Source organism: Xyrauchen texanus, chromosome 1 (assembly GCF_025860055.1).
Source record: "Xyrauchen texanus isolate HMW12.3.18 chromosome 1, RBS_HiC_50CHRs, whole genome shotgun sequence".
NCBI lineage: Eukaryota > Metazoa > Chordata > Actinopteri > Cypriniformes > Catostomidae > Xyrauchen > Xyrauchen texanus.
In genome coordinates, this window is record NC_068276.1 from 36,898,363 (window position 1) to 36,911,857 (window position 13,495).

At 37.0% G+C, this 13,495-nt stretch overlaps 1 protein-coding gene across 1 annotated transcript in view; it reads left to right on the forward strand.

Moving 5' to 3' along the window:
* The window catches only part of LOC127650204 (uncharacterized protein KIAA0232-like), a 30,204-nt gene extending 17,280 nt beyond the window's left edge, over positions 1 to 12,924 (forward strand). Inside the window, exons 4-8 of the mRNA XM_052135470.1 lie at positions 3,848 to 3,917; positions 4,016 to 4,103; positions 5,547 to 8,862; positions 9,791 to 9,899; positions 10,088 to 12,924. Of these exons, the coding sequence (XP_051991430.1) occupies positions 3,848 to 3,917; positions 4,016 to 4,103; positions 5,547 to 8,862; positions 9,791 to 9,899; positions 10,088 to 10,104 (3,600 nt within the window). The 3' untranslated portion in view covers positions 10,105 to 12,924. The remainder of the gene's footprint in view (positions 1 to 3,847; positions 3,918 to 4,015; positions 4,104 to 5,546; positions 8,863 to 9,790; positions 9,900 to 10,087) is intronic.
* Positions 12,925 to 13,495: the final 571 nt, after the last annotated feature.

Genomic DNA, 13,495 nt, shown 5'->3' on the forward strand with positions numbered 1-13,495 from the left:
ATAAATACACATCTCATGTTATTTTGCCATTTGTTTTTATACATTATGTACACCAATGCTGGATTGTAAATACTAAAGCTACTGGATCCTATTTGGGTATTGTTTTCCATGTGTATATTTGCAGCTTTTTAAAAAAAATCTAACACTTTATTATGTACAGGTGAAACTAGAAAAATTAGAATATCGTGCAAAAGTTCATTAATTTCAGTAATTCAACTTAAAAGGTGAAACTAATATATTATATAGACTCATTACAAGCAAAGTAAGATATTTCAAGCCTTTATTTGATATAATTTTTATGATTATGGCTTACAGCTTATGAAAACCCCAAATTCAGAATCTCAGAAAATTAGAATATTACATGAAATCAATAAAAAAAAGGATTTTAAATACAGAAATGTCGGCCCTCTGAAAAGTATAATCATGCATATGTACTCAGTACTTGGTTTGGGCCCCTTTTGCATTAATTACTGCCTCAATTCAGCGTGGCATGGATGCTATCAGCCTGTGGCACTGCTGAGGTGTTATGGAAGACCAAGATGCTTCAATAGCGGCCTTCAGCTCTTCTGCATTGTTTGGTCTCATGTCTCTCATCTTTCTCTTGGCAATGCCCCATAGATTCTCTATGGGGTTCATGTCAGGCGAGTTTGCTGGCCAATCAAGCACAGTAATACCATGGTCATTGAACCAGGTTTTGGTACTTTTGGCAGTGTGGGCAGGTGCCAAGTCCTGCTGGAAAATGAAGTCAGCATCTCCATAAAGCTTGTCTGCTGAAGGAAGCATGAAGTGCTCTAAAATGTCCCTGTAGATGGCTGCGTTGACTCTGGACTTAATAAAGCACAGTGGACCAACACCAGCCGATGACATGGCTCCCCAAACCAACACAGACTGTGGAAACTTCACACTGGACTTCAAGCATCTTGGATTGTGTGCCTCTCCATTCTTCCTCCAGACTCTGGGACCTTGGTTTCCAAATGAGATGCAAAATTTGCTCTCATCAGAAAAGAGGACTTTGGACCACTGAGCAACAGACCAGTTCTTTTTTTCTTTAGCCCAGGTAAGACGTTTGACATTTGAAGCCCATGTCCAGGACCCGTCTGTGTGTGGTGGCTCTTGATGCAGTAACTCCAGCCTCAGTCCACTCCTTGTGAAGCTCCCCACACATTTGAATGGCCTTTTCCTGACAATCCTCTCCAGGCTACGGTCATCCCTGCTGCTTGTGCACCTTTTTCTTCCACACTTTTCCCTTCCACTTAACTTTCTATTAATGTGCTTTGATACAGCACTTTGAGAACATCCAACTTCTTTTGCAATTACCTTTTGAGGCTTTCCCTCCTTGTGGAGGGAGTCAATGATGGTTTTCTGCACAACTGTCAGGTCAGCAGTCTTCCCCATGATTGTGAATTCAACTGAACCAGACTGAGAGACCATTTAAAGGCTCAGGAACCCTTTGCAGGTGTTTAGCTGATTAGAGTGTGACACTTTGAGCCTACAATACTGAACCTTTTCACAATATTCTAATTTTCTGAGATTCTGAATTTGGGGTTTTCATAAGCTGTAAGCCATAATCATAAAAATTATATCAAATAAAGGCTTGATTTATCTTACTTTGCTTGTAATGAGTCTATATAATATATTAGTTTCACCTTTTAAGTGGAGTTACTGAAATAAATGAACTTTTGCACGATATTCTAATTTTTCGAGTTTCACCTGTATATCTGACTAAGAGTTCATATTTCACTTGGATGAAAGTTTGTCGAGGGACTTGATACTTTTGTAAAGAAAAAAAGACCACTACATACAGACCAATGTTTCCTCTAAGCTGCATGTCTGTATTAATAGTTACGTATCTTATGTCTATTAAAACAGGTGCAACATATCATATATTTGTCAAAATATCGGATCTGTGCACAAGACTTTGCAGTGTAAAAGCACTAATGCAGCCTAGATCTGCCACTGTCTATTATGTTGTTAATATTGATCAAATAACAATATTGAAAAGAAAGCCACTGACTGCTCTTTTATATATTTGTTATCATTAGCCTATGTTCTTAGTTTAGGTTCTTAAAGGAAAATTTAAATCTTTTTGTTAAATAATCTCATTTACTCACCGTCATGCCATCCCAAATGTGTATGACTTTCTTTCTTCTGCAGAACACAAAGATTTTTAGAAGAACATTTCAGTTCTGTTGGTCCTTACAATGCAAGTTAATGGTGGTCCAAAAAGGGCATAAGGGCAGCATGAAAGTAATACATAAGACTCCAGTGGTTAAATGCATATCTTCTGAAGCAATATGATAGGTGTGGTTGATAAACTGATCAATATTTAAGTCCTTTTTCTATTATAAATCTACACTTTCACATTCAGCCACCTACTGGTTGGAGCTGGTCAGATGTGGATATTTATAGTAAAAACAAAAAAAAGGACTGAAATCTGTTTCTCTCCCACACCTATCATATTGCTTCTGAACACATGGATTTTATCTCCTTTTTGGACCTTCTGCATTGTGAGGACCAACAGAACTGAAATGTTTCTAAATTAAAAATATATTTTAAATCTGTATGTAGTGTCTAATAATGCATTGGTAATGTACACTCAGGTTTTATCTTGACAGTAAAGATTGATATTAATGGAATCTGCCCATTTGATCCTATTATTTAAATAATATTTTGCCCAACTTTTAATTACTACATGTTTATTTTATATGCATATACTTGCATCAAAGATTTATCCCTGTAAAAATGTGTCTAACTATATCCACAAAACACTGGATATTTTAACATGTCTGTATTTAAATTTACAAAGATTAAACTAGTTTCTTGCAAGTTCTTTGAGACAAAGTATAAATTAAACATATATATGATTATATTAATGTTTTTTTTAATTTTAATGAAGATTAATTGTGATTAATTACAAAAAATATATATTATGTTTAATGACATTTAATATCAAACTTTTTAAAATATAGGAGTGTGTTCAATAACATAATAGCATATTATCCATTTTTACTGTGGTATTGAATTTCAAACATCAACTTATATATTAGGGCTGTCGATTTAAAGGCATTCATTAATTTGATAAAAAAATCGCAATGACCCCGGACCATAATATGGATGATTCATGAGAAATGCAAGCTTGTAGTACCACCTGTTTACTTGTGAGGGCAGTAATTGAAATTTCAGCTGTATGACAATGCGCAGTTTATACAGTGAAGAAAACACTAAGTTCTTGCATTCAAAACACTTGGAGCGCAAATTCGAACTAAGAGATCTAAAGATGTGTTCTAAGTATTAAACTATATTTAACTTAACACAGTGACTTAAAAATTTTATGTTTATGACACAACGCGCCCGAGACGCTACACAAGCATCTGACGCAGGTGTACATTGACGGTCCTTAAACAAGCCCTCATAATAAATCTCAAACTGATTGACAAATTCACTTGCAAATTGCTGGATTGCTGTGAACTGTATGCCAATGGTTGACTTATGTTCAATAAAATGGTAGTAAACAATACATTGATAAAATAATACAAAAAGCGGCTTTAGAATACAATGATTGACTCTTCTGCCACAAGAATGTCATGTATTTTGATTAACTGAACATGTGTATATATATATTATTTCATCATTATATATTTAATTATTGTTATATCAGCAAATATTTGTATATGCGATTAAAAATTATCGGTTGACAGCCGTCATATATATATATATATATAATGGCTGAAGGTTCTATCCAATAGAAAATAGGATTTGCTCAGCAAGAACAAAAGTTATAGGGAACATTGATACAGACTAAGTTTTAGTCAAAATATTGAAAACTAAATTTTTTCTTGCTCTTCAGAATTCTGGAATTGAACGCTTGGTTGAGGAGCTTTGCTCCAAACTCAAGGATATTCAAAACAAACAAAAAGGTTGGTTGGCATATTCTCTTTTTAATGCAGGTTGAACCAAAATATGACATTGTTCTCTAGTAGTTGTTTATGAATATTGCTTTTGTATTTTCTTAAAGAAAAAGAAATGCAAGGAAACAAAAAATCAGATACATCGCCGTCTCCTGAACTGGAGGAATCACCTTCTTCAAAGGACCAGGTTGAGATGTAAGTAATTGAATTCAGAATGCTGTACAAATGAAGTCATGATCTCTGTGCAATTCATTATTGCAATTGAATACCAAATGAATAGTTCACTTTTGCAAGAAGTTTAGAGTGATGCAAGTATGGTAGTACAGATTTCTCCTGTCCTTATTGCCTCATTGTGTGTCCTTTAGTGAGTGTCTGGGTAGCCAACAATCAGTTTAACCATCTGATGCATGTTAGGGCTGTCAACAAGGCTGAGAAATTTAAATTAGAATTTTTCACTGAAATAATACCAAGATATGCAAAGAACATATTTGTCTATTAACAAACTTGCGTAAAATGATAAAGTCAAAAGGATTAGCCAGTTCATCATCTCAGATATTAAATAGAAAAGTAAAAAAAAGAAAAGAAACGTTGCTCAGCCTATACTGAAACCACAGTACTACCACAGACTCAAGCTTACTAATACTGGCGGTACGACAGCGTGTTTCATTAAATACAGTTGTACGTATGCACCTAATGCTTATGGAGTGCATCGCTGATAAGAAAACATGGCATAGTTAAGACACAACTGCCAAAGTCTTCCAGCTCTCTGGGATGTTTACTCTGAACCATCTTTTCCTAAGTAAGCATGCACTGTGCACAAGCGCCATTGAGCTGTATCTTGCTGATTTTTCAGTGTCTTGTGCAGCAACTATGCATTTTTTTTAGACGTTGTCAATTAGGGAAATTCAACCTTTAAATGCATTTGAGACATATGCTGTTAAGTTCATTCCACTTCGTCTGTTTCAGCCCAAGAATGTAAGTCATCATCAGTTCTTTGCACACATCCAAAATTCAAATGCTCATTTTAGCATTGGAATGTGCATTTTTATCTTAAATTCATGGAATATTTGAATTTTGAATTTTTATTTGACAGCCTTAATGCATATAGCAAACAAAACTGGAAAACACTTCTAGTATGTTCTAGTCTGATTGTCTGGTTTTAAGGAACTTCTGTGATTTAAGGGCACATAGGGTGCTTCTTAATCAGTCTGCCTGGAAACAGAACCTTGAATAGGTAGGGTGTTTTAAGGGCGAAATAATCACTGGATTTGAAAAGATATTCAGTTTAGTTTGAAGCATCCAGGAGAAAATAAACTTGATAACCATGACCAGAAAGGTGTATTCTGCTGTTTTCTTAGTGATGTCTGTGAAATAGTCTGCACTTTAATTTTTCTGTAATTTAGGAAGAATCTCTACTCATTTTCAACAATTTTCTGTGTATTTTATGTATATTGGCAGAGACTGTATTTATGTATATTGGTATGGACAGAGAAAATACTTACATTAATATTTTTTTATGCCAGTCTTTTATTGTAGTAGAATCTATCATAATTGCTCTTAAATGGCACTTTAAAATAATACAAGCCTATTCGCATTAAAAGAAGCTACTAAGATATTTCTTTATTTACTTTCCCTAAGGTACTACGAAGCCTTTCCACCTCTGTCAGAAAAACCTGTTTGTCTCCATGAAATTATGACCGTGTGGAACAAAGCTAAAGCCTGCACATATTCCAGCTCATCATCATCTGCTGTCCCTCATACAAGTACAGACACATCCTCTCCAAAAGATTGCACCAGCGAGAGTGAGGCCTTTAAGGACCGAACACTTGATACACCCATCTCTACCACCACCACTACCAGTGAGAAGATCCAGCAGCGACGCACTAAGAGGGAGAAGGAGAACAGATTCCATGGAAGCGAAACAGTAGTTTCTGATGATCAGGTTGCTCGTCATAGTAAGAGGCAGGCCAGACACCGGTCTGAGGGAAGGTTCCGTCCCAGATCATGGTCCTCTGGCTCCAGTGAGGCTGGCTCAAGCTCCAGTGGTAACCAGGGTGACCAGACCTCTAGTTGCAAAGCTGTCCGTATCAGACAAAAGTCTCGAGAGGTCAGCAGCAGAAACAAAAGAGTGCGCAATAATGGACAGGTCAAACTGGCCCTAAAAGTTGTTGATAAAGAGGGGCGGAAAAATGCACGTGGCAGCATCAGTACCACTGGACGCCCATGTAAGCAACAGCAGAACTACAGTAAAAAATGCAAGAGACCTCTGAGGGAGATTCGCAAAGATGCTAATCTAGTTGAAGCACAGGAGTCAGGAGGAGATGCCAATAAAAAGGAATATATGGAGGAACCTCTTTGGTACACAGAGCCCATCTCTGAGTACTTTATCCCCCTCAGTAGAAGTAAATTGGAGACAAAGTATCGGAGTAAAGAAGCCTCTCCTAATGAATTGGCCATTGATGTGGACTGTCTGTCAGAGAGAATTCAAGGAATTTGTCTTGCAAATTCTTGTTTTCAACAGACATACCTTACAGCAGGCACTTTTGTGGATGGGCACTTTATTGAAGTGCCTGGTGAAGGTGACGAAGAGGCTACTGAACTAAATGGGATTCCAAGCTACCCTCCTCCAGAAGATGGTCAAGATTTAGATGACAAGCATCTGTCTGAATTCACTCACTTCTATGAAGTTGATCTTTTTCAATCCATATTGGATCCTAGTGCCTCAGATGCGGTACAAGAAAGTCGAATCTTGAACATGATTCGCCAGAAGAGCATTGAGAGAAAACACTTTGAACCTGGGTGTGTAGTTTTAGATGGCTTAGAGCTGCAAGGGGAAAGTGCAATAAGAGTTGATTCTCTGGGAGCCTCAGAAGCTGATGTTTCTCTCACACAGGATATGGAAAACATTGCACAAGTGTGGGAATGTTGTTCATCTTCTAGTTTGGAAGATTTAGAGGGAGAAAGTTGTGCTGGTGACTCTCCACTTAGGCTCTCCCCAGTGTTGGACAGTGTTCCATTTAACTTTAGCAAGTTGTCTGGAGCTTTTGTAGGTCCTCATCTCCAAGAAGCCAGCAGTAGCATCTCTGCCCTAAATTCCAGCTTTTCACTTTTTGAGTTGCATTATGATAGCCCCACATTTACTTTTCCCTATGATTCACTCACAGGGGGTCAGGACAATGTAGATTCAAGTAGCTGTTTAGATCCACAAGGAAACAAACAATCTCGTTTGCTTATTTGGACCAAAAACAGTGCCTTTGATGAAACGGAACACTGCTCTAACTTATCAACAAGGACTTGCAGTCCATGGTCCCACTCAGAGGAGACACGGTCAGATAGTGAGCAGATCAATGCTTTAGCAGATGAATCTGCTCCGTTTGGAAATGAAGAGGTCAGTTGTATCCCCCTCATCCCACATTCATACCTGGAGGAAGAGCTTCTGGATTTCTTGCAAGAGAACTCAAGTCACCAACAGGATGAAACAAGTTTAGGCACCGATACTAACCAGCCCTTCAATAAGAAATCAAAATTGGAGTCAGTTTGTGGAATCGCATTAGAGCAAGATGAGAGTAAACTGTATAATGCTGTTGTGTTTTCAGATGTCCCAAATCAACAATGTGATGAATACACCTCAGGGATAATAAAAGATATTTGGATGGCTATTGGAGACCGAGACTGTGTCTTAACACTTGGGGTAAAGAATACAGGGGAGCAACTGTTTACAGAGGAGGCTACATTCGATCAATGCAGTTGTCTTGACAAGGATACAAAAGGTGAAATTATTCAAAGGAAAGCTGTGCAACGTTCTGAGTACCATCTTTGGGATGGGCAGAAAAAGGACGAGGGACTTCCTAAAAGCAAGCTCTCTAAAATAAATGATGGTGACTATACAACACCAGCCAAGCCCTGGAATTGCAATGCACAGGATAGCACGTCATTTATCCTTGGGGGGGTTTATGGAGAACTGAAGACGCTAAGTGGTGACAGGGAATGGGCTATGATTCCACCTGGTGATGCTTGTGGCAGTTTGTTGCAGTGTGCCACAGCCACATCTTCTGATATGGTAACCATTGCAGGAGCGGATGTGTTCATGAACACAAGCAGCTGCTTTGCTCCTGGCCACAGGCCATTGTGGAGACCTCTTGTGTCCCTTGGTCAAAATGAGCAAACTACCAGGGGACCAGGGGATGGTTTGAATAAGGGATTTTCTGTTGTCTTCCATGAAGATTTACTTGGATCATGTGGAGGCTTCCATGGAGAAGAGGTGGGACTAGATTACCCGTTTTCATCTTTTGATCTAAACAACCCTTTTTCCCAGGTCCTGCATGTGGAGTGTTCCTTTGAGCCAGAGGATATGGCCTCTTTCAGCCCTGGTTTTAAGCCAAAATCCATATTATGCTCAGACTCCGACAATGAGCCCTTTTGCCCTTGGTTGTATGGCATTAACCGAACTCAGTATCGGGCCATTAGAATTTCTCCAAGGACTCATTTCCGGCCAATATCTGCATCTGAACTGTCTCCAGGTGGATGCAGTGAGTCAGATGTTGAGTCTGAGAAAGAAGTGAGTCTTCCAGTTGGTCCAACAGACCTTTTTGATGACCCACAGGCTGACCTCAAGCCTCTGGAGGAGGACGCAGAGTGTGAGGGCCCTTATTATGGAAAATCTGAATTGGAGTCTGGGAAGTTCCTACCCAGATTAAAGAAGTCTGGCATGGAGAAGAGTGCCCAGACGTCACTTGATTCGCAAGAGGGTGGGAGCACCCTTCTGCCAATTGCTGAACAAGAGATATGTGTATACTGTGAGACGGCAGCAGTGTCAGAATTGTGTTCTCATGTGCATTCCTCAGTTCTTCAACAAAAGGAATCTTGCAGAGAAACAGAGTCTTGCCATTGTGTTGCAACTGATCAGATTCCAAAATGTGGGAAGTCACTTGATGTGGTTCAAGATAAGCATGAAGTAAGTGAGATGTGCTGCAGAACCAAAGTAGTTAAATTTGTCCAAACTGCTGAGACACATTAGATTAGCAAGTCTGTTGATATTAACATTAAGCGTGTTTATATGTACGGTCTTACACCAATTATGCTTAATAAACCTATAATGTTTGTGGTCAAGTAAACGCCTTAAAAAGTTTTCATTTTGAGTGTAAGGTCAGAAAATGGCCTAAGAATAAACAGATAGACTCTGGTACATTTTTGCCCATTACCCCAATTTTGAGTTGCATGTAAATACCTTTACTGGCATTCTTACCTGCTTATTTAATGTACGCAAATGTTTTGCACATGCCTCTTCACAGTATGACTTCAGTAGCAGAGAATAACTCTATTTTAATTCTCATGTAAACACATTTTTCTTGCTTTGATTTTTTTAAATAAGCTGATTTTTGGGAGTTATGGTAAATGGTCTGCACTTATATAGCACTTTCTTTAACCTTAGAGGTTACCAAAGCACTTTACACTGTGTTCCATTCACTCATACACCAGTGGTGGCAGAGCTGCCATGCAAGGCGCTAGCCTGCAATTGGGAGCAACTTGGGGTTCATTGGGGTTGTATTCAGTTTTTTATAATTTTTTATTATCTGACTTGTTGCTGGTTTGTTGTGCACTGGAAGCTGTTGTCACCAAAACAAATCCCTTGTATGTGTAAGCATACTTGGGAATAAAGCTTATTCTGATATAGAGCAATCATCACAACACTTGATATTGATTGGTTACATTAAGTGGTTTTGCATACCAAAGACTTTCAAAAGTGAAAATATAATCCTTAGAGAAGTAAAATACAAACTGTTACAACTAGTATTATAAACAATACATGTCCTTATATATTTGAATACATTCCTAATACTTGCTGTTTCTTTTCTCATTCTTTCTGTGTCTTTTTTTCACAGTTTCCTTCGTTGAATTTTGGAGAACAGTGCTTAACTACTATTCAGCAAGAAGAGTGCTGGTGGCAAAGTACTCTCTGTTCTCCATTATTTCCAGGTTCTCAGTGCAGAGGTAAGAAAAACACAAATCTCCACTACTAGATAGTAGGGCATCAATTGTACACTGCTTTGTTGACAGTTGATTAGCCCATAAATAAGGACGAAATCATGATGAATTGAAAAAACTAAAACTATAGACTACATTGGATAGGAGTTTGTGTTGACTTGCATAACAATTTGTGTACCCTCCTTTAATTCTAGGAAGCAGTAATGTATGAATCTTCTGCTGAACACAGATGCATACCAATGCAATTTTACTCCTGTCACCTTCAACCATAACCCAAAGGAGGGATGGGAAGATACTCACAAGAACAGAAGTGCAGGGCCAACAGTGGGCTTTTACCTAACCACACTGTCCTAAACCCTATTAATCTGGTCACCTGTAACAGCACATAAGCAAGAAAATTCAGAGAGAGGAAAGACATGGCAACAGGTTGAACATACAGTTAGATGATTCTGTTCAACGGCATTTATTATTGACTTGTTTTCTGTCTGTTTATTCCAAGGTTGATTAAAAAAAATAATAAAGGATTAGTTTAACATTTAAGAATGTGTTTTTCTTTTTTTTTACCCCCTATAGATTTTAGCTTCTCTTTTACAGTTGATCTAGGATACAGGCTAGCTGTGGTCCTTCTGATTGTGCTTGTGAACCTAGTTTCAGTCCTTCTAATAGTATAAGTTTCTGTGACCAAACTATGAATACTCAGAAGGTTGAAAGCACTATGATTGCCCCCTTCTTTTTCCCATTAAATGTGTGACAACTGGGGATTCTTTAATAATATGGCTTTACTAATTTGGTAAACAAGAAAATAACTTATGAGTGTTTCCAGTAACGGGTGTTCGATTTTATGGTCATTTTCTCCTAACATTTCTACTGGAAATCCGTGGCTGGTACAGTGTTTACAGATACATACTACTAACAGCATGGGCAGTACCTAGCAAGATTTAAAGGAAGAGGGGTGATTAAAAGCAATATAATATTTTTTTTTTTTGCACACCAGAACTTCAACATTATAATATTGTTGTATTTGATATATTTTGTGTGTTAAATGCTAAGAGGGACATACAGAGGTTTTATTTCTGGGGTGTGTTTTTTTTTGTTGTTGTTTTTGTTGGTTTATTTCCTTTGTTTTTTTAACCCCCAGTGAATGAGGCCTAAACTACTTTGTACTTAGTATGAAAGGTTGCAGGCCTATATATATATATATAAAATTTTTTTTTTTTTTTTTTTTTTTTTGTGGGTGTGGAATGGAAGGTGGTAGATTTGTGAAACCTTTTTATGTTTGCGTAAAGAATTTGGTTTAAAAGTTCTAGATTCTTCATTGTTACTTTTCCCATACTGCAGATTCTAGTCCTTCACATTTTGATCTCCCATTTTGAATTCCATCTTTTACTTTATCAATTCTTCTTTTTCTGCTTCGGTTTAGTGTAGATAACCTTCATTTATAGACAACTTGGATTCAATGTATCATGTCTAGCCTGCCATCTGCTTGATTTACTGTAGGCTGAACTGCTCTTTCCCAATAATTCAGTTTTTGTGTTTTTTATGCATGTATCTACATGAAATGTGTACTACACAAGCAGATTATAAAGGGTATGGAGTAGCAAAAGGAACTTTTGGACTTGGGAACCCTGAATTATTTTAAGAGCACGTTCATCACTTTACATTGCCTGCATTAAAAATATGTTGGTATGCAGACTTTTATATACCAAAGTGTAAAATGTGGTCTCAAAGTATCAAAATATTTTAATATATTTATATAAAGATGCTTCTCTTTGTTTTTGTTTTTTAACACTCACATGTGTTTCTGCATTGGTAGCATTTGTTGCCTAATATTTTCATATAAAGGGGGATTGGAATTCAACTAAGAAATTATAAATCTTCAACCACTCAGCATTTTGACAAACAAATTCCTTTGAAATACTAGGCAGGAGGATTACGTTTTTGCACTTTGTGCTAATGCCCGTTTGCATGTTGTTTTGTTGTCTTTTTTTGAGATACACAAAGACCTTTGGATTAAATTGCAAAAAAAAATTAAAATTTGTGTACATTTGTGCTACCATTCATACACTACATCTAAGACGTAATGTACAAATTTGGTATGGCTTAACAAATGGTGCACTCTTTGTTTTTTTGGGGGAGAATCTAGAAACAGGTTAGGCCATGTTCTTCAGACTAGGTCAAGTTCTAGGGTTTGTTCAAGTATATGGTTGAATAGACTGTATGGAAAGGGCTGTGATTGTAACCTTGCAGAGAATTTATTTGGTGTGGCTCAGTTTTATAGTTTGAATCTGCTTGTTTGTTTTTCTTTATTTGCTCCATCTTGTGGCTATGGAATTGTGATTAAAGTTTTACAAAGATTATATAACATTCAGTTCTAACAAATGTATAGCGGTAGAAGCCCAGTGTAATGGGTTACAATTAACATGTTACGTTGCAGTTCCATTCTTCTAATTTGAAATCCTGTCAACAATTCTAAAATGCTGTTAGACATAGTTGGTATTGCATTTTTTTATTCGATACCTACTTCATTCTTGTCCTCTTGAGCACTTTGAAAAGTTCCATCCTTCATAGGCATTCTTTTAAGACATTTGTATTAGATGGGCTTATATTAATTAAGAAGTTTGTTTTAGGGTGTCAGAGGACAATATTTTAATTTTAAACATTTTGAGAAAAGACAGAAATATTACGTTAGTAAATGTGTATGACAGTCAAGTATCACAGAAAAGCATATAGGCAGATGATTGCAAGCTACGGACATTTGTTATACAGTTCCTCATTTTGTTTGAACTGAGTATTTCATAATGTTTGAACAAATAAAAAAAGAAGTGAAATACAAAGTTTTATTTGATCATCTTTCAAAGCTGTATTTTGTGTGTATGTGTGTTAGTTTGGGTGCTGTAGAGAGACTTAAGTCAGTATATGTGGAAGACTGAAAACTGATTAATTTGCCATCTTGTATTTTTTTTCTCCTCAAGGTTTTAGTTTGGTTCTGTATTTTGGAAGGTGTTGCCACACAAATTTGTGCATTTTAAAGGGGGAGGGGGGGGGGGGGGGGGCTATAAAGTCTGCACTTACAGGTTTACGTTTCGATTGCATTGTCGTAAAGCTTTTAGTGCTGAATTGTCTCCATTTCCTCTCCGTAAGAGCTTCCTAAATGAAGCCAAACCTTGTATCTTTCCTCTAAATACTTGATTAAAGTCATCAAACCCCAGCACAGACACAAGATTGTTTGCTTTGTTCTAATGCCATGTACATTTCCATACATTTTGTTTCATTGTGAAATTTCTTAACCTTTAATAAAGATTTTAAAAAGTTTGTAATTGCTCTTTCTTTGCAACAGCAAGAGAGCTATTATTAGATTATTAGTATAATATGTTGAATAGGTCACAGTTAAAAATGCTGGTCTAATTTATTTATTTATAGAAGCATTGACCCGTACTCAACATTGATATAATACAATTGGACACAGTGCGGTGCTTAATCTGTAAATGGAAACCTGGCCATTAGTGATTTTCTAAAACAAGGAATAATTAGGAAATAAGAATGTCCTTTGAAAATGCATTATGTTAATTATTGTGTACTCTATTTTATTTACATGCTGTACC